Raw genomic sequence first — 26,862 nt, forward strand, 5'->3', positions numbered from 1 at the left:
ACCGAAACGAAACCCCCATACCGAAACGGTTCGATACAAATACACCTACCGTTACACCCCTATTATTTTAATTATTGTTTCTCAGTTGTTTGTAAATGTTGCAGTTTATAAATAAAGGTTAAAAAAAACAAAAACAAAACGTAGCCTCTGCGCATGCGCATGCATAGATCCAACGAATCGATGACTAAATTAATCGCCAACTATTTTTATAATCGATTTTAATCGATTAGTCTGTGTGTAGTTTGCATGTTCTCCCCGTGACTGCGTGGGTTCCCTCCGGGTACTCCGGCTTCCTCCCACCTCCAAAGACATGCACCTGGGGATAAGTTGATTGGCAACACTAAATTGGCCCTAGTGTGTGGATGTGAGTGTGAATGTTGTCTGTCTATCTGTGTTGGCCCTGCGATGAGGTGGCGACTTGTCCAGGGTGTACCCCGCCTTCCGCCCGATTGTAGCTGAGATAGGCTCCAGCGCCCCCCGCGACCCCAAAGGGAATAAGCAGTAGAAAATGGATGGATGGATAGTTGTTGCAGCCCTAGTTGGGACAGGTGTGCTGCTGTTATGGCCACAGTGTGCACGTCTGATGTTGCTCACGTGTGTCACTCAATGCTCAGGGAGTTTTTGCGTTTGCCAAAGTAGACACATCAAAACAGTTAGAGGGAACATTGGCTACAACCTTTTACTATCCAGGTTCTTCTGCATTAGCGCATATAACAACAATATCGTTAATACTTTGTAAATATTCAGGTCATGATATGTAAATGGAGTACTGTTGGTGGTTTATGGATGTTTTTTAGAGGGCGCAATGGTTTACTCCAATTAGCTTCATTGTTAGCCACCTTGTATTTGTATTTGTATTACAAATTGGACCATATTAAAAAAAAACACAAATGTGTTGTTGTCTTACATAAGGATTGTGAATGATAGGAAAAATTCCCCCAAAAAGTGCAGTTCCCTCTAACGCCTGTCATAAATTAGGATTACTTTAGCTGCTGGTAGAAGTAGTTTGTATTCATTTAGTTTTATTTAGTCAGACTTGACCACCAGAGGCCTTCAGGCATTTCAAGTTTGACACACCTTGCGTTTAAAAAACTTAAGCGCACCAGAGTTTTCCCAGAAGATTAGAGGCTACTTTATTTGCTTTTATGACCATGTGTCCCAATACTTTTATGTCTATGCCCAAAAATACAAATTGGTAGTGTTTGTCATACCACTTGTGTGCGTCCGTAAGCGGCGACAGCTGCTGCGGCCACCGTGCTCATGTTATGCAAGCCGCTGTAGGCGGCGCCCGCTCCGCTCAGCTCACCGTTCATGCCCAGGTGAGGGACGATTCCAAATGGACCAGGGTACGAACACGGCACCGCCAGAGGTGTGCGGAGACCAGGGGCTACGACAACAATAGTCAGAATCAAGTCTATGCATACAGTATACATATCTTATTGCTGTATTTTAGCCCGGTGTTTCTTAACCATAGGGCCTGGGCCCATTGTTGGGCCGCTAAAAAATATCTGTTTCTCAGCTGTGGTCCGTATGGGCCCCTGCAATACTCAGTTGTAATACACCTTTCCACAACTTGTGGTAGTAATGACAATATCAAACAAACAGAAGAAGTCTGGAGCACATAGAGAAGTTTATTAAGCGCAAAAAATTATAACTAAATTGATGAAGATGTATTTGTACTTTCACTTTAATTGTATTGACAGTTTATTCAAAAACATATTCATTATTAATTTATTTTATTTATTTTAGCACAACATAATTGCATGAAAATGTATTTTTCATCAGTTATTTATGAGTCCCTTTTTCAGCAGCATATTTGGTTAGTACTTATTTTTCTAATCAGCCTGGCATGAGTCGAAGGTTTATGCTTTCAATAAATAATATTTGGGATCAACACATGCTTTTATTTCATTTGACAATGTTTTAAAATGTAAGCAGGTTATATATAATTATTGAATATAATTAAAATGAAGAGCAAGGTTACTAATTCGGTGTTAATATTTAAACCGGCTCCGGGCAGCTCCGTCGTGGAAAAGTTTGACCCCGAAGTCAAAAAGGTAAATAACCTCTGTATTAGACGACACGGTAACACCTACCTAGTGTCTCCACTCCTGATGACTTACTGGGGGCAGCCCTCAGGCCCGGGGTAGTAGTGGCACTGCTGGGCGTGGGCGCATCAGAGCGCGAGGTGGGAGTGCTGGACTTGGAAACGGGTGTTGTGGATTTTTCATTCTTTAAAAAAAAAAAAAAAGGAAAAAAAGGCAGTGCAAAACTTGAATATGGATTACAGTACTCAGTGCAGGGTTGGGCGATGTGGACTAAAATCTCTATCCCAATATACATTGCAGCCTCTTGCAATAGTGATATACATCACTATATATTACTTGGCATATAAATTATAATAGAATCATATCAAAACAGGTCACAAAAGTTCAATGTTGGCGGCTAAAGTATGTATCATATTGTGTAATTTCCTGTTTTATTTTCTTAAAACTATTAATAACCTACTTGCTATTGTACTGTTAATGGCTGGTTACTTTCTGTTGTAACATGGTTCTATCTACACTTTTGTTAAAATGTAATAAGCACTTCTTCTGTTGTTTGGATACTTTACATTAGTGTTGCGCGATACTACAAATGTTGATATCGATCCAATATTAAGTTGTTGCAGTATCAGTATTGGTCACACCAATGCTGATACTTAAAAATGTTCAATATTACTGAATGATTACATTTTTGATCACAAATATAATCAGACAAAAACACAGGATGGCGGTGCAACAATATCAAATAAACATTGCCATTATTTCCTTATTCCCTTTTATTACATTCAACATTTAGTGTACGGTATGTATTTATTTTTAACATGGTATTTATTAGGGCTGTGAATCTTTGGGCATCACACGTTTCAATTCTTTGGGGTAACTCTTCGATTCAAAACGATTCTTGATTCGAAACGATTCTCAATTCAAAATCAATACTTTTCTTAATAACATTTGGTGCCAGTTCTATGATTAACTACATTACTCCATAAAATAGATAAATAGCTCGAATACATTTATATTTTACTTAAAAGAAAACTGGTTTTGTTTAATAAAATTCTACCCAAACATTTAATAAAGTCAAATACAAATAAGTCAACAAGAGAAGTATCCAACGCTTCTCTTTTCTGAAGTAAATATTTACAGCAGATATAGATCATCTACATCAACAATATGATTTGTCTGTGTGACGACCGGGGCGCATGGTGATGCGGGTCTCGTTCTCCCAGAAATGCAGACGGGCTTCAGACACAGCGTGCAGGTAAGAAAGGATTTATTTAATAAATAAATTATACTGGAACAAACAAAAACATGCTCATAGCACGGAAGGCAAAAAATAAAAGAACTAGCGTGGGAGCTAGAAGGTAAAAAGGAGTCTAGCGTGGAGGCTAGCAGGTTCAGAGCAGGAAACAAAAGTCGTCAACTGTTGTACGAGAACAAACTAGGAAGCAAGACAGAATGACAGGGAAGGCAGGCTTAAATAATAATGTCAGTGATGACCAACAGGTGCGCGTCGGGAACACACGCGGCAGGTGAAAACAATAAGCAGCCATGACAACAAACTCAGGTGTACAAAACAGGCACTCAAGGAGTCCAAAACTAACAAAAAACACAAGTACCTTGAAAACGTAAACAAAAATATGATCCGGGCGGCGGATCATAACAGTCTGAGTGGCTGGACAGGACGGATGATTAATATTTTCTTTTTTAAAAACCTGTTATTTTTATTTTTTTAATGAATCGATTACGATTTCTTACGAATAAGAATTGCGACCAATTCTAAAATCGATTTTTTGACACCCTTATTTGTTATTGCAGCAATATGGTTGTTAAAGTTAATTATTTTAGTGATTTCTGATTATTTGTGACAGCCAGGAAAGACTGGATGACAACCATGAAGAGTGTGGAGACTACTGGAGAGTCAGTGACAGCCCGGAGAGACGGCAACCGGGGCAGAAAGGGTCGGCAACCCAATTTGCATCCTCTGTGAGGAGGAACCCAAACAAACTACGATGTACCGAAAGGAAAAATACCCCCAGGGGAGCCCGAGAGGGGGGGAGCACCCCAGTCGGACAGACTTAACGTTAACAGACCTAGGCAACGGACAAACGACTATGAGCGCGCGTGTACATGCGGTAAAGTCTGCAAGAACATCCATGGCTTAAAGATCCACCAAGCAAGGAAGAAGTGCCTGATGGGAGCAGAAGCAACACAACGCACAGGTGTTACACCTGGTGAGACGCAGGAGGTGCCAGGCCCGAAGTCACCCCTTAGTGTCCAGAATCTCAATGTGTTGCAAACTAGTCCCTCGAGCATCAAGTCTGAACAGAGGCGGATGAAGTGGCCTGCAGCTAGCATGACCTCACTCTGGAAGCAACTTGATGACGATGTCGACCAAATTCTGGAGGCAACAGCGAAGGGAGAAGCCGACGGGAGGCTACAAGCTATGACAACAATCATTGTCAGCATTGCAGCTGAACGGTTCGGCGAGGAGGAGAAGAGAAGCTCCGGCACCACGTACTCAAAGAACCACAGAGCTGTAAGGATCCACAACATTAGGCAAGAGATGAAAGCGCTGGAGTTCCAGTAGAAGGCGGCAGGACATGAGGAACGCACTGGCCTGGCCCAGCTGATGTGCATCCTGCGGAAAAAGATCAGAATTCTCCGTCGGGCAGAGTGGCATCGGAGGCGGCGACGCGAGAGGGCACGTAAACGTGCTGCTTTCATTGCTAACCCCTTCAAGTTCACGAAGGATTTGCTGGGACAGAAGCGCAGTGGCAAACTGGCCTCCTCGCAAGAAGACATAGATCAACATCTGAAGCAGACGTACAGTGACCCCGCAAGAGAGCAGGAGTTGGGAGAGTGTAACAACCTCATAGACCCCCCTGAACCAGAAATGCAGTTTGATATGTCGGAGCTGCAGCTAAAGGAAGTCAGGGAGGTTGTCCGCAGAGCCAGGGCAAGCTCTGCACCGGGACCGAGTGGCACTTCATACAAAGTGTATAAGAACTGTCCCAAACTCCTGCAGCGTCTCTGGAAAATCCTGCGAGTCTTCTGGAGAAGGGGGAGGATCCCTGAGCAATGGCGAATGGCGGAAGGGGTATGGATCCCAAAGGAGGAAAACTCCACCCAGCTAAAGTTAAAGTTAAAGTTAAAGTACCATTGATTGTCACACACACACTAGGTGTGGCGAGATTATTCTCTGCATTTGACCCATCACCCTTGATCACCCCCTGGGAGGTGAGGGGAGCAGTGGGCAGCAGCGGTGGCCGCGCCCAGGAATCATTTTGGTGATTTAACCCCCAATTCCAACCCTTGATGCTGAGTGCCAAGCAGGGAGGTAATGGGTCCCATTTTTATAGTCTTTGGTATGACTCGGCCGGGATTTGAACTCACAACCTACCGATCTCAGGGCGGACACTCTAACCACTAGACCACTGAGTAGGTTAGACTGAGTAGGCTAGACCAGTTCCGCATCATCTCCCTGCTGTGTGTTGAGGCAAAGGTTTTCTTCAGCGCCGTTTCCAAACGACTGTGTCCCTAACTGGCAAAGAACACCTATATCGATACATCTGTCCAGAAAGGCTGAATTTCAGGAATGTCGGGTTGTATGGAGCATAACGGTGTGGTGACGCAGCTCATTCGGGAGGCTCGAGAGAATAAGGGCAACCTATCAGTACTGTGGCTTGACCTGGCAAACGCATTCGGCTCCATTCCGCACACGCTCGTTCAACTCACTCTGATGAAACATCATGTACCCAACAGGTGTAGAGACCTCATTGCTGATTACTACAGCAATTTCAGGATGAGGGTCTCTTCCGGACCAACAACATCCAGTTGGCACAAAGTGGAGATTGGTATTATCACAGGGTGTACTATCTCTGTGACACTGTTCTCACGAGCAATGAACATGCTCACCAAGTCTGCTGAACCAGAGTGCAGAGGGCAAATTCCGGACAAAGGCAACCACCCATCAGGGCATTCATGGATGACCTCACAGTCATGACAGAATCATTCCCAGGCTGCCATGGATTCTGAAAGGACTTGAAAAGTTGGTGGAGTGGGCCCGGATGCGTTTCAAACCCGCCAAATCCAGATCAATGGTGCTGAAGAAGGGGAAGGTGGAGGACAAGTTCCGGTTTAACATCACAGGCACGGCCATTCCAACTATCTCAGAGAAGCCAGTCAAGAGCTTGGGCAAGGTTTTTGACTGCTCTTTGAGAGACACAACATCCATCCAGTCGACATGCGCTGAGTTGGATGGCTGGCTGAAATCCGTGGACAAGTCAGGCTTACCTGGGAAGTTTAAAGCCTGGATTTACCAGCATGGCATTCTTCCCAGGATCCTGTGGCCCCTCCTCATCAACTCATTCCCCATCTCGACAGTTGAAATCCGAGAGCGGAGGGTCAGCAACCACCTCCGGAGATGGCTGGGACTACCTAAGAGCCTGAGTAGCATTGCACTCTACGGGAACAGCAACAAACTGCAGTTGCCTTTCAAATCCTTGGAGGACGAATTTAAGGTAACTAGAGCCAGAGAAGTGGTACAGTACAGGGACTCAAGTGATCTGAAGGTGGCCAAAGCAGGGATCCAAGTGAGGACTGGCAGGAAATGGAGGGCAGAGGAAGCAGTTTAAGAGGCAGATGCAAGGCTGCAACACAGGAGCCTGGTTGGAGCAGTCACACGGGGTTGAGCTGGGCTAGGATCCTTTCCAACTCCCCAACTGAACACTAGGGGAAAGGAAGGCCGACGTCTTGTTCAGGATGAGGTGAGAGCGGCAGTGGAGGAGACAAGAACCTGCAAGGCTGTTGGAATGAAGCAACAGGGAGCTTGGACAAGATGGGAGAATGCGGTTGAGAGGAGAGTGACCTGGGCTGAGCTTTAGAAAGCCGAACCGCAACGCATCAAATTTCTCATCAAGGCAGTGTATGATGTGCTCCCAAGCCCTTCAAACCTGCACACATGGGGCATAGCAGAGACACCAGCATGCCCACTGTTCTCCAAGCGAGGAACCCTGTAACACATCCTCAGTTGCTGTACAAAGGCACTTGGAGATGGAAAGTACAGGTGGAGGCATGACCAAGTCCTGAAGACCATCGCTGAAGCCATTAGCACAGGACTGGCATGGGCAAAACAGTTCCACCCCTCCAAGAAAACTATCGTCTTTGTCAGAGCTGGGGACACGCCAACTCCTGCTAGAAGAACATCAGCAGGCATCCTGACGTCTGCAAAAGACTGGCAGTTGTTGGTGGACCTGGAAAACCAGCTGAAGTTCCCCAGCCAAATCGCAGTCACCACCCTGCGACCCGACATTGTCCTTGTGTCTGTGTCCACCAAACAAGCTGTGCTGCTGGAGCTGACAGTCCAGTGGGAAGATCGCCTGGAAGAAACCTCCGAGAGGAAGCTCTCCAAGTATGCAGGACTGGTCAGCGACTGTCAACAGGCTGGTTGGAGAGCAAGGTGTTTCCCTGTGTAGGTTGGATGCAGAGGATTTGCAGCCCGTTCCTTGGTCAGAGCCTTCAGCAGTTTGGGCATCGATGGAGAGCGAAAGAGGAGAGCCATCCGCAGTACCACCTAAGCGGCGGAGAGGGCCTTGAGATGGTTGTGGCTCAAAAGAGGAGATCCTTGGAGTCATGGTAGCTAGCTAGCCGTCTGGACACAAGCCGGGGGATTTGATCACCCCCGGTTGGGTCGCTTGGAGGAGGGCGTATGACCAGTTGAGAGACCCGAAACGCCCGGTGAATCCAAGAGGTCACTGAGGATGTGTCCAGACTAAGCATCAGTAGATGTATGTACACAGCTAAAGTAAATATTTACAGCAGATATAGATCATCTACATCAGGGGTGCTCATTACGTCGATCGCGAGCTACCGGTCGATCTCGGAGGGTGTGTCAGTCGATCACCAGCCAGGCATTAAAAAAATAGTCCTAAAAATGAGCGATCATAAATCTTCACTATGACGTCACTTTCGTCACTTGATTGACATTCACGGCACCCGAGGGTCTTCTGAGATGACGCTGACTGCTGCCAGCTCATTAAAATTACCGACTGGAAGGCGAGAAACACTTTATTTCAACAGACTCTGGCGCCGTACCTGTCGTCAAAACTCCAAAGACCGACTGCACAGTTGCACAATAAAAGCTCTGCTTCATCCTGCCTGCGCTACCAAAATAAGAGTCTCAAAAAGCTGGCGTGCACAAGCTAGCAAGCTACGGAGTTTGCCGACAATGTATTTCTTGTAAAGTGTATACAAAGGAGTACGGAAGCTGGACAAATAAGATGCCAAAAACCAACCACTTTCATGTGGTATTGGACAGAAAGGAGGACTTTTTTTCTCCTCCATTCGAAAATGTGGACATTATCAGCACTACTGTCTGATTCCAATCAATGCAAGTCATCAGAATCAGGTAATACACCAACTTATATTCTTGTCTTCATGAAAGAAAGGAATCTATATGTGTTAAACATGCTTGTATTTTCTTTAAACACCTTTAACTTGTAACAATATTAACTATATGTGTTAAACATGCTTGTATTATCTTTAAACACCTTTAAGTTGTTAACAATATTAACTATATGTATTAAACATTCTTGTATTATCATTAAACACCTTTAATTTTTAACAATATTAACTATGTGTTAAACATGCTTGTATTATCATTAAACACCTTTAACTTGTTAACAATATTAACTATATTTATTAAACATACTTGTATTATCATTAAACACCTTTAATTTTTTAACAATATTAACTATATGTGTTAAACATGCTTGCATTATCATTAAACACCTTTAACTTGTTAACAAAAACATATATTTCATAAATAAGTAAATATAAATTATATATATAAATGAGGTAGATCCCCACGACTTGATCAATTGAAAAGTAGCTCGCCTGCAGAAAAAGTGTGAGCACCCCTGATCTACATCAACAATATGATTTGTCTGAGTGGCTGGACAGGCCTTTTTTTTTTGTTTTTGTTTTTAAACTGTTTTTTTGTTTTTTTTAATGAATCGATTAAGATTTATCACAAATAAGAATTGCGACTAATTCTAAAATCGATTTTTTTGACACCTTTATTTGTTATTGCAGCAACATGGTTGTGAAAGTTAATTATTTTTGTGATTTCTGATTATTTGTGACGCCACCAATGTGACATATGTGTGTGTAAATGTGTTGGCAGAGCAGCAAATACAGCACAGTTTAGCTTGTCATTGTTGTTTTTTTGACTTGTTGATAAAAGAGAAAGTTGATCCATCACCTCCTTGTTATGTTTAATAATAATAATAATAATAACTGGGATTTATATAGCGCCTTTCTAAGTACCCAAAGTCGCTTTACATGTAGAACCCATCAATCATTCACACCTGGTGGTGGTAAGCTACTTTCATAGCCACAGCTGCCCTGGGGTAGACTGACGGAAGCGTGGCTGCAATTTTGCGCCAACGGCCCCTCCGACCACCACCTATCATTCATCATTCAATTCACCGGTGTGAGTGGCACCGGGGGCAAAGGGTGAAGTGTCCCGCCCAAGGACACAACGGCAGCGATTTTTTTTTTTTTTGGATGGTAAGAGGCGGGGAGCGAACCTGCAACCCTCAGGTTTCTGGCACGGTTGCTCTACCCACTACGCCATGCCGCCCCTGTTTGTTTGTTATACAGTAGTGTATAGCACTTTATATTGTGTTCAAAGTGTACGAACCTTCACTAAAATATGGACTTTTGTCGAGAATGGTACCCATTATTCATATTTAACATTGTTTCTTATTGAGAAATTTGCTTCATTATACAAACTTTTCCATTTGCGAACCATGCTTAAGAACTAATTAAGTTTGTAAATCGAGTTTCCACTGTAAATACTGGACTAGTATCGCTGATACTGATAATTTGACCTGAAATGTCATAATCTTTTGTATGCACGTACAACACTTAAACCTTCAGCATATCTGTATGTGGAATTAAATTATGGAATGGATTAAGCAAAGCAATCAATGTACTAATATGATCCACCTCAAGAAACTCTTCAAACTTAAAGTGTTTACAAATTACAAAGGAGAAGAACCATGATAACATCCGTTCATTTTTTCAAAATAATCTTACTCATCTCACCATATGAAATGTAACTTACTTCACCGAGTATTATTTATTTATTTATTTTTTATTGTGAATAAATTGAGAACAGGAAGTGAACAAAAGTTTTAGCAACTGATATGTAAAAGAAAAGGGGTAGGATTAAATAAGCTCTGCGTCTTCCTACTCCTTTTCGAACATGTTGAAAAGAGAAACTGGAAATTGTGATGTATCATGTTGTATGCATGCATGTTTTAAATAAACTCAAACTCAAACTCATTTATTCATTTTGTCTTTAGTTAGTTGATTACGACAAAGACAACAGGAAATATTATTTTATTCAAAGAACATTGTTCTTATAACTACACAAAACGTTAGTATACAATTAAAGAAAATAACTCACTTACTAGATTGAATTGGAATTATTTAAGAAAACAGTTATTACTGCCAAATAACAGAAATGTAAATACAAAACCCAAAACCAGTGAAATTGGCACATTGGGTATTAATCGTAAATAAAAACAGAATACAATGATTAGCAAATTATTTTCAACTTATATTCAATTGAATAGACTGCAAAGACAAGATATTTAATGTTGTAACTGAGAAACTTTTTTTTTTTTTTTGGCAAATAATCATTAAATTTGAATTTAATGGCAGCAACACATTGCAAAAAAAATTGGCACAGGGGCATTTTTACCACTGTGTTACATGGCTTTTCCTTTTAACAACACTCAGTAAACGTTTGGGAACTGAGCTCGTTCCCAGCAAAGCGGGCGACATTTCTGGGTGTTGTTGATAAATGGCTTTGGCTTTGCATTGTAGAGTTTTAACTTGCACTTACAGATGTAGCGACAAACTGTAGTTACTGACAGTGGTTTTCTGAAGTGTTCCCGAGCCCATGTGGTGATATCCTTTACACACTGATGCATACTTGCCAACCCTCCCGGATTTTCCGGGAGACTCCCGAAATTCAGCACATCTCCCGAAAATCTCCCGAAATTCAGGCAGACTCAGGTCCTCCACAATATAAAAAAGCGTACCTGCCCAATGACGTTATAACTGTAGAATGATGGAGGACGAGTTCTTGGTTTCTTATGTGGGTTTATTGTTAGGCAGTTTCATTATCGTCCTCCCAGCGCGGCAACAACACACAACAACAGCAGTCACTTTTTTGTATACCGTAAAGCAGTTCGTCTGCCGTAAACAGCAATGTTGTGACACTCTTAAACAGGACAATACTGCCATCTAGTGCATTTGATGAAAGCACTTTTGTGCGTGCCACACAGCAATGCATCAGAGAGGGTGTTAAGCATGGTTCGAAAAATAGTGACAGAGAATAGAACAAGGATGGACAATTCAACCCTTAACTCAACAATGAGTAGAGGAGTGTTATGTGTGTGAAATTCAAGTATTTATTTTATATATATATACATATATAATAAAATATATATATAATAAAATATATATATATATATATATATATATATATATATATATATAAATCTAGAATTCACTGAACGTCAAGTATTTCTTATATATACAGTGGGGCAAAAAAGTATTTAGTCAGCCACCAATTGTGCAAGTTCTCCCACTTAAAATGATGACAGAGGTCTGTAATTTTCATCATAGGTACACTTCAACTGTGAGAGACAGAATGTGAAAAAAAATCCAGGAATTCACATTGTAGGATTTTTAAAGAATTTATTTGTAAATTATGGTGGAAAATAAGTATTTGGTCAATGACAAAAATTCAACTCAATACTTTGTAATATAACCTTTGTTGGCAATAACAGAGGTCAAACTATTACTATAGGTCTTTACCAGGTTTGCACACACAGTAGCTGGTATTTTGGCCCATTCCTCCATGCAGATCTTCTCGAGAGCAGTGATGTTTTGGGGCTGTCGCCGAGCAACACAGACTTTCAACTTCCTCCACAGATTTTCTATGGGGTTGAGGTCTGGAGACTGGCTAGGCCACTCCAGGACTTTCAAATGCTTCTTACGGAGCCACTCCTTCGTTGCCCGGGCGGTGTGTTTGGGATCATTGTCATGCTGGAAGACCCAGCCACGTTTCATCTTCAAAGCTCTCACTGATGGAAGTAGGTTTTGGCTCAAAATCTCACGACACATGGCCCTATTCATTCTTTCCTTAACACGGATCAGTCGGCCTGTCCCCTTAGCAGAAAAACAGCCCCAAAGCATGATGTTTCCACCCCCATGCTTCACAGTAGGTATGGTGTTCTTGGGATGCAACTCAGTATGCTTCTTCCTCCAAACACGACGAGTTGAGTTTATACCAAAAAGTTCTATTTTGGTTTCATCTGACCACATGATATTCTCCCAATCCTCTGCTGTATCATCCATGTGCTCTCTGGCAAACTTCAGACGGGCCTGGACATGCACTGGCTTAAGCATGGGGACACGTCTGGCACTGCAGGATTTGATTCCCTGTCGGCGTAGTGTGTTACTGATCGTAACCTTTGGTACTTTGGTCCCAGCTCTCTGCAGGTCATTCACCAGGTCCCCCAGTGTGGTTCTGGGATTTTTGCTCACCGTTCTCATGATGATTTTGACCCCACGGGATGAGATCTTGCGTGGAGCCCCAGATTGAGGGAGATTATCAGTGGTCTTGTATGTCTTCCATTTTCTGATAATTGCTCCCACAGTTGATTTTTTCACACTAAGCTGCTTGCCTATTGTAGATTCACTCTTCACAGTCTGGTGCAGGTCTTCAATTCTTTTCCTGGTGTCCTTCGACAGCTCTTTGGTCTTGGCCATAGTGGAGTTTGGAGTCTGACTGTTTGAGGCTGTGGACAGGTGTCTTTTATACAGATAACAAGTTCAAACAGGTGCCATTAACACAGGTAACGAGTGGAGGACAGAAGAGCTTCTTAAAGAATAAGTTACAGGTCTGTGAGAGTCAGAGATCTTCCTTGTTTGAAGTGACCAAATACTTATTTTCCACCATAATTTACAAATAAATTCTTTAAAATTCCTACAATGTGAATTCCTGGATTTTTTTTCACATTCTGTCTCTCACAGTTGAAGTGTACCTATGATGAAAATTACAGACCTCTGTGATCATTTTAAGTGGGAGAACTTGCACAATTGGTGGCTGACAAAATACTTTTTTGCCCCACTGTATATATATATATATATATATATATATATATATATATGTCTTAATAAGGTTATCCAAAAAATAGTGCTCGATACCGTAGTAGAGCGCAATATATGTATGTGTGGGGAAAAAAAAAAATAGTCTTGTGATTTTTTTTCCCCACACATACATATATATATATATATATATATATATATATATATACATATATGAAATACTTGACTTGGTGAATTCTAGTTGTAAATATACCCCTCCCCTTTTAGCCACGCCCCCAACCACGCCCCCGTCCCACCCCCACCCCGAAATCGGAGGTCTCAAGGTTGGCAAGTATACTGATGTTGCTTTTTGATGCAGTACCGCCTGAGAGATCGAAAGTCACGGGCATTCAATGTTACGTGCAGTGATTTCTCCAGATTCTCTGAACCTTTTGATGATATTACAGACCGTAGATGCTGAAATCCCTAAATTCCTTGCAATAGCTGGTTGAGAAATGTTGTTCTTAAACTGTTGGACAATTTGCTCACGCATTTGTTGACAAAGTGGTGACCCTCGCCCTATCCTTGTTTGTGAATGACTGAGCATTCATGGAAGCTGCTTTTATACCCAATCATGGCACCCACCTGTTCCCAATTAGCCTGTTCACCTGTGGGATGTTCCAAAAAGGTGTTTGATGAGCATTCCTCAACTTTCTCAGTCTTTTTTGCTACTTGTGCCAGCTTTTTTGAAACATCTTACAGGCATTAAATTCCAAATGAGCTAATATTTGCAAAAAAAAATGTTGTTTCTCAGTTCCAACATTAAATATCTTGTCTTTGCAGTCTATTCAATTTAATATAGGTTGAAAAGGATTTGCAAATCATTGTATTCTGTTTTTATTGACCATTTACACAACATGCCAACTTCACTGGTTTTGGGGTTTATACAAAAATGTCAATAAAACAAACAACTATCAATATTCAGATCGATAAACTCACACTAGTTTACACACAAAAGCTCTAGCTTAGCGATTAGCATGGCTTCTTGTATCCTCCTACGGTGTATAGCCTAGCATGTTCTGCTATTCCCTGTCCTCCAAGAAGAACTGTCGTTTATTTGCTGATATGGAGGCAAGGATTAGTGACTTTGAGGCGGTGTCGCACTTTGGAGGAAACTCATAATAACGTTTCTTCCCTAAGAATAGCAACTTACCCTGAGAAATGATACAAAGAAGATCAGAAGGATATGATTACCCAAATGACTCACCAAATTAATCTCTTTGGACTTGGATGAAGGTGTGCTGCTGGAGGAAGCGACGGAGGAGGGACTCAAGGGTGCGTCCTTCTTCGGCAGGCGACTTTTGTCCAAACCGTTCTCCCGGGGAGAGTGGGCGGGACTTCCTCTGGGAGTCGCTGGATCCTGGGGTGGTTGTGTGTGCAGAAATGAAGACGGTTTCATCTCCCAATCCACAGGACGTCATGGAGTCATACTCCGACATACCTCATTGGAGACGTCCACTACCAAGTTGTCATCGCTCTTCTCTCCGTCACTCTCCTGGATATTGTAAAATGAAATTGATGTACAGCTCATACTTTGTAGTAAATGATGATACAGACTTACGTAGCGTGACTCTTTATCGTCTGTCTTCTGCTTCTTGCTGTCCGTGGTGTAATCGCCCGAGCCTCTGTGCTTCTCTCCAGTCCGAAAAGTGGCTGACGGTGACTCGGATGAGCTCTGGAAGAAATTACATTTCTGAAATGAACTGATATACTAACAGTAAGCACACTATCCAGAGAGCGTCAAGTAACAAAATCCAAAAAAAGCTAGCCTACATATGTTGACATGCTAAAATGAGCACGCTAACAGTTAACGTGTGCAATAGCAAATTATTTGACTAAGAGGGGTACTGTATTTTTCGGACTATAAGACACACTTAAAATCCTTTCATTTTCTCAAAACTCGACAGTGCGCCTTATGGCCCGGTGCGCCTAATGTACAACATAATTCTGGTTGTGCTTACTGACCTCGAAGCTATTTTATTTGGTACATGATATAATGATAAGTGTGACCAGTAGATGTCACACATAAGAGATACGTGTAGACTGCAAGATGACACCAGTAAACAACAGCAAAACTTTAAATGTTCCATTGAGAATATAGAACATTACACACGGCATTAAAAATCTGTCAAAATGTTTTTCGTACAACTTCAGTAAGCTATGAAGTCGCACCGTTTGATGGATAGTCGGCGCATTAAACATACGAGTATTATTATGGTGCATGTAAAAGGACCGCAAAATGGCACCTATTAGCAGACATTATCTGCTGTTTTGTTTCACAATATTACGCTAAAGCAACTTTTCTTACCTTCTGGTACCTGCTATTCGACTCAAAGCTAGCTTGCAAATGATAGTATGCTAGCAATGAACTAACATTAGCAAGGACCATTTTGGCTTTGGAACACTTCAAATTGGTCAAGAAATGTGGACGTACTAACACCAATGTGTCAAAGTCAAGGCCTGTGGAAATAGTAAGCAGTGTGATCGGAAGCAGAAGCGGGGATGCCGAGCGGGGCTAACAACAAAGCTAAAGGCTAATCCCCACAGAACGCCGCTTCCTTCCATCCTGCTTTCAAACGTCCGCTCCCTGGAGAACAAACTGGACTACCTGAAGCTGGATTTAAATGCAAGACGTGAGATGAGAGACTGCTGCGCCATATTTCTAACAGCAACGTGGCTGAAACCAACCGTTCCGGACAAGGCAGTTAGCATCGAGGGGCTAACTATGTTTCGGTCGGACAGAAGCAAATCTCTCACTGGTAAATCCCGAGGCGGTGGTGTTTGCATATACGTCAACAATAACTGGTGCAATAATGGGAAGATAGTATCACGTCACTGCTCTTCTGATTTTGAACTATTATCTATAAAATGCAGGCCATTTTATTTACCCAGGGAATTCAGTGCTATGATCTTCACAGTAGTGTACATTACCCCCAGTGCTAACACCAAAGAAGCTTTGAATGCTTTGTACTGCTCCATCAATGAACTGCAAACTACATATCCAGAGGGAGTTTTCATCGTGGCAGGGGATTTTAATCAAGCTAACATGAAAACAGTTTTCCCTCATTTCCATCAATATGTGAATTTTGCAACCAGAGGTGGAAGCAAGCTGGACTTGGTTTTTAGTAATATTAAACAGGCGTATAAAGCTGCACCACGCCCCCACCTCGGCTCCTCAGACCATCTATCTGTGATGCTAATTCCTGCATACAAGCCCCTGCTGATCAGGAAGCAAGCTACAGTGAAGCAGGTGAGGACCTGGCCAGAGGGAGCAATGTCAGCATTGCACTTCTATATTTTTTATATTTCTATATATTTACACATTGTTTTTCTTGCATGCACACATCGCACTGTATGGAATGGCCTCAATCTCGTTACCCTGCGTAATGACAATAAAGCTGATTCTGATTCTGACAAGACTGCTTCGAAACCACAGACTGGGACATGTTCAAAGCAGCCGCCAACGAAAATCACCGCACACGTGTGGAGGAGTATGCAGAGTCTGTGTCCGCATACATTCAGAAGTGCATGGAGGATGTCAGTGTGATCAAGAACATCCCTACACGGGCCAACGAGAAACCCTGGATGAACAGTGAGGTACGTGCAATGCTGAAGGCTCGGAACAAGGCTTTCAAGTCTGGCGACATGGTGGCATTAAAATCTGCCAGAGCTAACCTGAACCGTGCCATTAAGGTTGCAAAGCGTGCTCACAGTCAGAAAGTGCAGGACTTCTTCGAGAACCCTACAAACACTAGACGAATGTGGCAGGGCATACAGGTCATCACGGACTATAAAGCTGCCCCCTATCCCTGTGACAACAGTATCAGCTTCCTAGATGACCTTAACAACTACTTTGCAAGGTTTGAGGCACTTAACACCACTCCGGCGAGAAAATCCATCCCTCGCCCCGATGAGCAGCCGCTCAACCTGGATATAGCGGATGTCCGGAAAACCCTGAGAAGAGTGAACCCCCGGAAAGCACCGGGACCTGATGACATTCCGGGCAAGGTGCTTAAGGGATGTGCAGACCAGCTGGCTGGGGTTCTCACAGACATCTTCAACATCTCGCTGACCCAGGCTGTGGTACCATCATGTTTTAAGACGGCCACAATCATTCCAGTGCCAAAAAAACCCACAATCTCCTCCTTCAATGATTATCGCCCCGTTGCACTCACCCCCATCATAATGAAGTGCTTCGAGAGGCTGGTAAAGGAATATATTGTCTCCAGACTTCCCCCCACATTCGACCCATACCAGTTTGCTTATCGCCCTAACCGCTCCACAGAGGACACCATTTCCTCTGCACTCCACCTGAGCTTAGAACATCAGGAAGGAAAGGACACACACGTGCGGATGTTGTTCCTGGACTTCAGCTCAGCATTCAACACCATCATCCCGCAGCACTTGGTGAGCAAACTGGCCCCCCTTGGATTCAGTACCCCTCTATGCAACTGGCTGCTTGACTTCCTCACAGACAGACCCCAATCTGTGAGAGTGGGCAAGAACACCTCCAGTGCCATCTCCCTGAGTAACTGGCTCCCCCCAGGGCTGCGTCCTGAGTCCGCTGCTGTTCACGTTGATGACCCATGACTGCTGCGCTAGGTCCATTACTAACCACATTGTGAAGTATGCGGACGACACGACAGTAGTGGGCCTTATCCGTGACAACAACGACATGGACTACAGGGAGGAGGTGAAACATCTGGTTGACTGCTGCAGAACCAACAACCTGGTCCTGAATGTCAACAAGAACAAGGAGATCATCGTTGACTTCAGGAAGCACCAGTCCAGCCATGCTCCACTCTACATCAACGGCACAGCGGTGGAGATAGTAAGCAGCACCAAGTTCCTGGGGGTGCAGATAACTGACAATATAACCTGGTCCCTACACACCGGAGCTCTTGTAAAAAGAGCTCAGCTCAGCTCTGCGTCGGATGGAAAGAGCACAGCTCCCTCCCCCCATTCTCACCACATTCTACAGAGGCACTATAGAGAGCCTGCTGACCAACAGCATCTCTGTCTGGACTGGAGCCTGCAGTGCCTCAGACTGGAAGTCTCTCTAGAGAGTGGTGAGGACGGCGGAAAAGATCATCAGGACTCCTCTTCCTCCTATCCAGGGGATCGCAAAAAGCCGCTGCCTGACCAGGGCTCAGAAAATCTGCAAAGACTCCTCCCACCCCCACCAAGGACTGTTTTCACTGCTGGACTCTAGAAAGAGGTTCCACAGCCTCTGAAGCAGAACCTCCAGGTTCTGTAACAACTTCTTCCCTCAAGACGTAAGACTCTTGAACGCATCATAATTAAATTATCCCCTCAACTACCCCCAAAATGGATTAACTCGCTGGAATAAAAAAGACAATATAACATACATCCATAAACGTGGACGCATGTGAAAAAGTGCAATATATTTATCGCTACAGTAATCTATTTATTTATTTATATATATTTATTTATTTTATATATATATTATATATAATGTTTATATATATTTATTTATTTATATATGCACGTTATTGCTTTTTTATCCTGCACTACCATGAGCTTATGTAACGAAATTTCGTTCTTATCTGTGCTGTAAAGTTCAAATTTGAATGACAATAAAAAGGAAGTCTAAGTCTAAGTCTAAGTCTACCGTAAATGAATGATCTATGGCCCCGGGATATTTGATTAGTATTAGAACCAGCCCGCGGGCCACAGCTGCCTGCTTCTGTTTTGCACGTATTATTACTCCATCAGTGTTGGCGCTAGGAAATTTCAAAATGGGGTCCCAGGGACCCCATCAAGTCATTACAATGGGGTCCCATAGTACATTTTTGGGGTCCCACTTTTTTGTAAGCGTTTTGAAAACAAATGATAAATGTATACATTATCCTGTTATATCTCACATTCTATATTGTGTTTTGGAAAAAGGTTGTCATAAACGTTACTTAATTCATTAAAAAAATAATACAAAAGAAAACAAATATTTATGCATGTATTCCGTTATAAAAATTAATTCGTTTTCGCCTTTCCTTCATGGATCTAAACTTAACCGCTGCCAGTATTTTTTCTATATTTTTATTGTAATATTTTCAGAATGTGTTTGTTTTATTTTTGGCCAAAGTGACACAAAGAAAACAATGTGAAGTTGTCTTTATTTTTTTAGTTTTAAAGCCATAATTTTAATAGTCCGGCGCGCGTGTGCACAGATTTTCCTCTATGCGGCTAAAATTAGTTTGAAACCCCTGTAAAAGTGAGGAATCCAGGACATGAAAAATAAATAGCGTGAAGTGGAATGTTTTGATGTTGGAAATCAGTTGAAAAAAGTGGGAGAAGCAATCGAAAGAAAAAAGGTTGGAAAAGGTTGTATTAAAAAGTGGGAGTTGTGTGAAGGTGAAAACAACAATATGCAATTATGTTTGGACTCAATGAAAGAAAAGTGCCCGGTGCATTTGAATAGTTTTACTGCAGAAAACTGTAAAAATGGCCACCCGTCCTGATCACTTATCACCCATCAATTGCGTCTCATCGGGAAGCTCTGCTTCGCCGGCAGACAAGCAACAGACAGAAGAGAAAAGAAGCAGGACCTTTAACTCGACCTTTCCGCTAACTCACGCTTGCAACCTTTCTGCTGCCCTTTGCCGTGATGCAAGTGTTGATGACAAGGATTCTTCTTGTGTGTGTGTGCGTGTGTGTGTGTGTGTGTGTGTGTGTGTGTGTGTGTGTGTGTGTGTGTGTGTGTGTGTGTGTAGCACTTGTACATGTTTACATTTTACTGCTCATCGTGTGTGTGCGTGTGTGTGTGTCAGGGAGTGCAGCGAAGCAGGTTGATGCTCCCCGCTGTGATTACATTAATTAGCCCAGAGATTAGTACTTTCAATAACATCAGGGAGAATTAATTTCCACTGACGAGACACGATGACCCCCACTCTACCCACTGTCAGACCGAGCTAGGCAGATCAAAACAATCACTTTCATTCATCAGGGAGACATCCCAGAGTTTAATACCCTTCGGTAGATTATTTTACTCTTGCATGCCCATGTGTGAGCAGTTGCACCAAGGAACTGCAAGACACTACAATAATGGATGCTTGTTGTCATTTTCAGTGGAGACTAAATCTATAACAGGCGTGTCCAAACTTTTGCCACTGAGGGCCGCACACGTAAAAATCAAAGCACGTGGGAGCCATTTTGATATTTATAAATTTTCAAAACCATTATTATAGATCTTTTTTAACCTTTAGGGCTCCCCTAAAGCTTGGTCCCGGGGACCTGGAAGGTTTTCAGTCATAAAAATAAGTAATATATAAAAAACATTTTCAATGCTTAAATATTTAGATCAGATCTGTCGATAAAAAGTTTACATTTTTATGCCCTTTAAACCCTGGTTTTTTTATGGCAAAAACACAAAATATGCAAAATATTTGCAAAGTGGTATATTTGATGTGAAGTCTTTGGAGCCTTGAAATGGTCAATAAAAAACTGCCGGGCGTCGTTGGATTGGTAAAAGGGAGTCATGTGACAGAGCCCGATGGAGGAAGTCTCTTTCTCTTTGCAAGCGGTAATCAATAGATTATAAATAAATGTAGCAATCAGATTGAAACGTAGTTAAAGTATTGTTTTTCATCACCAAAATATGTTACATATTGCAATTCATCCAAAAACGTACTTAAGTAAATGTAACTGAGTAAAAGTGGCACATTACTAAAAACGGTTCACTTCCAAATCGTGATTCTTATTCATCCCTACTTTAAATCTATTCATAATTTTCCAAATTTGATTTTTTTTTTAATGTTTTTTTTATTTCTATAAGAAAAACTTTTTTTTTCACTCCATGCAACCAGAAATATATTTTCTGACCTATAACTCGTTTGAAAAAGTTTCATTATAATTATCATACCAAATAACACATTACGAGAATCGGTTTGAATCAAGAACCATGTGAAATCGAGAATTGATTCTGAATCAAATCGCCGCCCCAGCAATCGGATCGATTGGTTAGGTGCCCAAAGATTTACAGCTACCTTACGACCTTCCTCTGGTCTCAACCCACCAGCTAAGAATCACTCTTTAAAATACATCCAAGTTTAATTTCTATAGTATTATCTTATGAAAATATGTGTACCGTATTTTTCGGACTATAAGGCGCACTTAAAATCCTTTCATTTTCTCATAACTCAACGGTGCGCCTTATTACCCGGTGCGCCTAATGTACGGAATAATTTTGGTTGTGCTTACCGACCTTGAAGCTATTTTATTTGGTACAGGGTTAAATGATAAGTGTGACCAGTAGATGGCAGTCACATATAAGAGATACATGTAAACTGCAATATGATTTAATAAGTAAACAACACCAACAATTTAAATGTTCCATTGAAAATATAGAACATTACACACGGCGCTCAAAAATCTATCAAAATGTTTTAGTACGACTTTGGTAAGCTATGAAGCCGCACCGCTTGATGGATTGTACCCCCTCGTACCACGATCTTCTTGACAATGATAATGTAAACTAGGGTCAACCTGCACATTAATGCAGTTTCTATGCCGCTAGACAAAGCTTTTTAATTTTCCTGAGGGAACTCTCCTGAAGGAATCAATAAAGTACTATCTATCTATCTATCTATCTATCTATCTCAAACAAAATCTCGTTGACAGGTATGACTTGAGTGTTATTATCACAATGACAATTCAATTGATTGATTGATTGAACTGTGCTTCAACATAGGAGTATTATTATGGTGTGTGTATAAGGTAAGACATTATCTGGCGTTTTGTTTTGCAATATGCAACTTTTCTTACCTTCTGGTACTTGCTGATCTGTATTTGGGATCTGCATAAGTCCTGAAAATTAGCGCGCCGTGGTCGATAAGCTTCTTCTTTTTCTCTGTCTTCTTGTTATAAGACATTCATCCTCCGCTGTTGCCCTTTCTAATATAAAGTAGTGTAAAGTTCTTACTGTATATCTGTCAGTAAACTCGCCATGAAAGCGCTAAAACATACCGGTGTAGTGAGTTTGCATTAATCACCCAAGGAACTTTAGTTATTAGAGAATTCCGGTCGGACGGTTTTTCACAGGACACATTTTTGTTGTTTCCGGATAAGGAGATGCTGCGCCGTTATTGATTGAAGTAAAGTCTGAATGTCTTTAAAACAGTTAGCTCCATCTTTTGACACTTCTTCCACTCCCGTCCTTGCACGCTACACCGCTACAACAAAGATGACGGGTAGAAGACGCTGTCGAATGTGAGCCACGTTAATAAGACCGCCCACAAAACGGCTTATCCTGAAGCGACTGTCAGAAAGTGACCTGAAGATGATCTGTAAAACATAATCTATGCAACATTTTGACCAAAGAACCACCATTACATGTTATGTAAACCACAAGGAAGTCTTTTATATTTAGAAAATTGTTTTAAATAATATGACCCCTTTAATGCGCTCTATAACCCGGTGCGCCTTATATATGAAAATAGACCTGACTGGACCCGCTCATCGGCAGTGTGCCTTGTAGTCCAGTGCGCCCTATGGTCCGGAAAATACGGTACTCACTTTTATGAGTATGTCAATGATCCTGAAAAAACAAATCTATCTATCAGCCCCAACGAGAATCCCTAGCACCTGCAGTCCTTGAACGCACCACCACCACAACATCACAACCAACACGTGGTGTGTTGCCATTTACGCCTACATAGCGTTATCAGCTTGCGAGGCGCTAACACCAAGGACATTAAGCCACAGAGGCTCGTGCATTTCACACACTGTACCCGATGGACTGTTGCCAAGGCAACCGTAGACCGCTGACAAGGGGCTTATTGGTTTCATGAAGTGACTGTTGGCCGCCATGTCAAAGAGCATCCCTAAGTGCGCGCGCCTGTGTGTGAGTGTGTGTTGGTGTATGTGTGTTCCTTTTCCCACTGGACACTAATGAAAGGCATTCATCATTCTGGTCTTCCAATCTTTGCCGCTGATTCCAGAAGACCTCACATACGCACGCACGCACACACACACACACCTAATCGCTGCCATCACAGCGCCCACTCCTGCGAGTGTGTTTGGAGGAGGATAGGCTACATGGAGGGGGGCCGGAGATAACATATTAACCATCCCTCCTGTTTCCACCTACTACCAAACATTAGAGAACACGCAGCCTGCTAAATGTGTGTGTGTGTGTTCGCCGAGTAGAGCTGCTGGAATAAAGAAATACTAATCTGCTCATTGAGTATTCGACAAACCAAATGTTTGCCTTGGGAAAAGGCTCAGCTTAAGGGACTAATTACTACAAGCTGCAATGTTTGTCTTTGGCGCTTCCTCCCTTCACTAACCATCATCCTTTCTTTGGTGTCTCCAATTGCACATTGCTAAATCTTAAAAGACGAACTTGATTACCTGCAGGAAAGACTTGCTTCTTGTGTAATAATGCTCAGTGCCTTATTTATACGTTTTAATATATTCATCAGTATAATAGAGCTCTTAATGGAGCTATTTTTGTCATGAGTCCTTTCAAGATTTCACAATGTCGCCATCACGCTAGTTCATGTAAATACAACCGATCCCTGCGAAGTATACCGGCCACAAAACTTTGTCCAATGTCCGTAACTTCCCTGCACGTTTTGGCCAATCTGCATTGTTTTTGCCAATGGAATTTTTCCAATGAGTGGCGCTCAAACATGCACATCAACCCTTTATTACTTGTATTTTACGTCACGTTTGACTCACGTCCCGGTGGTCAAGCTTGTGTCATGATCCGTTTCCCGGATCATGATTTATTTTAGTTTGACGCCCTTATTTCTGTTTTCAGCACCCCTGGGTTTGTGTTTCTTAGTTGCCATGGGCGCTGATTATTTTCACCTGCCTCTGATTAGCGTTCGGGACACTCACCTGCTCCCGGGCACTAATCAGAGTGCTATTTATTCCTGCCTTTCGCCACATTTGGTCCGGCTGTCTTGTTTGCTCATGCAACAAGTTACGTTGAACACTTTTGTGATTCCTGTTCTTGGACTAAGCTTCGCCATAGCTTCACATGTTATTGGCATGCTTTTCTGTTGAGTTGTATTTCCTGACTGATTTATGGTAAATAAATCATTGTACTACCTGCACACTGCCTCCGGAGTTCCATCTGCATCTTGGGGAAACGATCCGTGCGTTAACATGCGACCCTGCCGTAACAGCTAACTCTGTTCTTAATGGGTACGAGGTGCCATTTAGCCTTTCTCGAAGAAAAACTGCCCTTTGCTTGTGTTGTTTTCGACTGTACAAATCGTTCAAATCGCGAAAAGGATAAACGTTTTTTTTCTGAAGAGGTAATTGAGGAGGGCAGAAGAGAGCAAGATTTTATTAAACGACGACGAGAAAAGTAGCAGGCACTCCAGTCCTACGGAGCAGAGTCCAAGAACGCACAAGTTTGTGGTGATCACTTTGTTAAAGGTTTGTTTGATATACTTTTAACGTTTAGCATTTCCCATATAAGTATTTGTATTATTTGTATTTCTTAAACACACACTACAAGTGTGTTAAAAAGCACCAACTCGGCGAGTCTGAATAAAAAAAACCAAATGTGAGCAAAACCTTTCAGCACAAACACAGTGTTGACATCTCTAGTTATATTTCGATAAAGACGGATGAAACACGCTACTCGTAAACGTCTTGATAACAATTTTCTTTGACCCAGCCATACACAAAGAAGTTGTATACCTCCATGCTTTTCCAAGTTTCCATCTTTTTTGTCGTGTAGAATGATGTCTGGAGCAAAATAGTTTGATATGTATGGGAACGCGTTCGGTCTTCTTGTCGTCCAAAGCGTTTCTGCTCGTATGGATTCTTCATTCATGTTGTGTTTTTAAGTTTTACAGCATAACAAACAGTTTTTACTTTCTAAACCGTCAAAAATAAGTCATGTCTATAGGAGTGTTTTCATGCATATTTGTACATTCTATGGTAATGTAATGAAGCTAGCATCGTTAGCATTAGATACTATGCTAACACGTTTACAAGTGTTGTTGTTAGTATTATTAACTTACAATGACATTCTGTTTGTATTGTATCAATTTCTTACATTCATCAAGACGTCACTGCGGAGTCATTGAGTCTGTTTAGCAGATAGTAGAGCGAGCTTCTGCAGCTCGTGGGTCCATGACGATGGTGTCTGTTTTGTTTGATCGGCCGTTTTACAGACACAGTTTGGAAAAAATTAAGGAATGTAAATATACATTTACAAAATGCTTCTGTGTAAATAACTAATTTCACAATGTACAGTCGTGATCAAAAGTTTACATACACTTATAAAGAACATAATGTCACGGCTGTCTTGAGTTTCCAATAATTTCTACAACTCTTATTTTTTTATGATAGAGTGATTGGAGCACATACTTGTTGGTCACAAAAAACATTCATGAAGTTAGGTTCTTTTATGAATTTATTATGGGTCTACTGAAAATGTGACCAAATCTGCTGGGTCCAAAGTATACATACAGCAACACATATCAATTTTGGTGATGTAGAAAAGTTACAATCAAATCAAATTAACTTCATGGCAAAGCCTCTTATAATTCTGTGAATGATTATGATTGACGACATCTGTTGACTTCTCCGAGCCCATTTAAATAGGGCTCATGTGATGCATTCATTAGACTCGGTTACAAACGCGACAATGGGAAAGTCAAAGGATCTCAGCACAGATCTGAAAAAAATGAATCAATGACTTGAACAAGTCAGGAAAGTCACTTGGAACCATTTCAAAGCAGCTAATGGTCCCTAAAGCAACTGTGCAGACAATTGTTCGTAAGTATAAAGCGCATGGCACAGTTTTGTCACTGCTACGATCAGGAAGAAAACGCAAGCTATCACTTGCTGCTAAGAGAAAATTGGTCAGGATGATCAAGAGTCAACCGAGAACCACCAAAAAGCAGGTCTGCAATGAATTGGAAGCTGCTGGAACACAGGTGTCAGAGTCCACAACCAAGTGTGTTTTGCATCGCCATGGAATGAGAGGCTACCATGCAAGAAGGAAGCCACTGCTCCAGAAGTGACACCTTAAGGCTCGTCTAAAGCTTGCTGCTGATCACATGGACAAAGATAAGACCTTCTGGAGGAAAGTTCTGTGGTCAGATGAAACAAAAATTGAGCTGTTTGGCCACAATACCCAGCAATATGTTTGGAGGAGAAAAGGTGAGGCCTTTAATCCCAGGATTACAAAGCCTACCGTCAAGCATGGTGGTGGTAGTATTATACTCTGGGCCTGTTTTGCTGCCAATGGAACTAGTGCTTTACAGAGAAAATGGGACAATGAACAAGGAGGATTACCTCCAAATTCTTCAGGACAACCTAAAATCATCAGCCCGGAGGTTGGGTCTTGGGCACAGTTGGGTGTTCCAACAGGCCAATGACGACAAACACACGTCAAAAGTGGTAAAGGAATGACTAAATCAGGCTAGAATTAATGTTTGAGAATGGCCTTCTCAAGGTCCTGACTTAAATGTGTGGACAATGCTGAAGAAACAAGTCCATGTCAGAAAACCAACAAATTTAGCTGAACTGCACAAATTTTGTCAAGAGGAGTGCTCAAAAAATTCAACCAGAAGCTTGCCAGAAGTTTGTAGATGGCTACCAA

The 26,862-nt window shown here is 42.0% G+C and overlaps 1 protein-coding gene across 4 annotated transcripts in view; it reads right to left on the reverse strand.

The window, feature by feature from the left end:
* LOC133620373 (transducin-like enhancer protein 4) overlaps window positions 1-26,862 on the reverse strand; it is a 107,905-nt gene that overhangs the window by 18,838 nt on the left and 62,205 nt on the right. For all 4 annotated transcript variants that reach the window (XM_061981827.1, XM_061981828.1, XM_061981826.1 and 1 more), the window contains 5 exons: window positions 14,836-14,949; window positions 14,716-14,769; window positions 14,482-14,634; window positions 2,097-2,232; window positions 1,212-1,387 (listed from right to left, as the gene is read on the reverse strand). In XM_061981827.1, coding sequence (XP_061837811.1) covers window positions 1,212-1,387; window positions 2,097-2,232; window positions 14,482-14,634; window positions 14,716-14,769; window positions 14,836-14,949 — 633 coding nt within the window. The remainder of the gene's footprint in view (window positions 1-1,211; window positions 1,388-2,096; window positions 2,233-14,481; window positions 14,635-14,715; window positions 14,770-14,835; window positions 14,950-26,862) is intronic.

This window comes from Nerophis lumbriciformis, linkage group LG24 (assembly GCF_033978685.3).
Source record: "Nerophis lumbriciformis linkage group LG24, RoL_Nlum_v2.1, whole genome shotgun sequence".
NCBI classification, from domain to species: Eukaryota; Metazoa; Chordata; class Actinopteri; order Syngnathiformes; family Syngnathidae; genus Nerophis; species Nerophis lumbriciformis.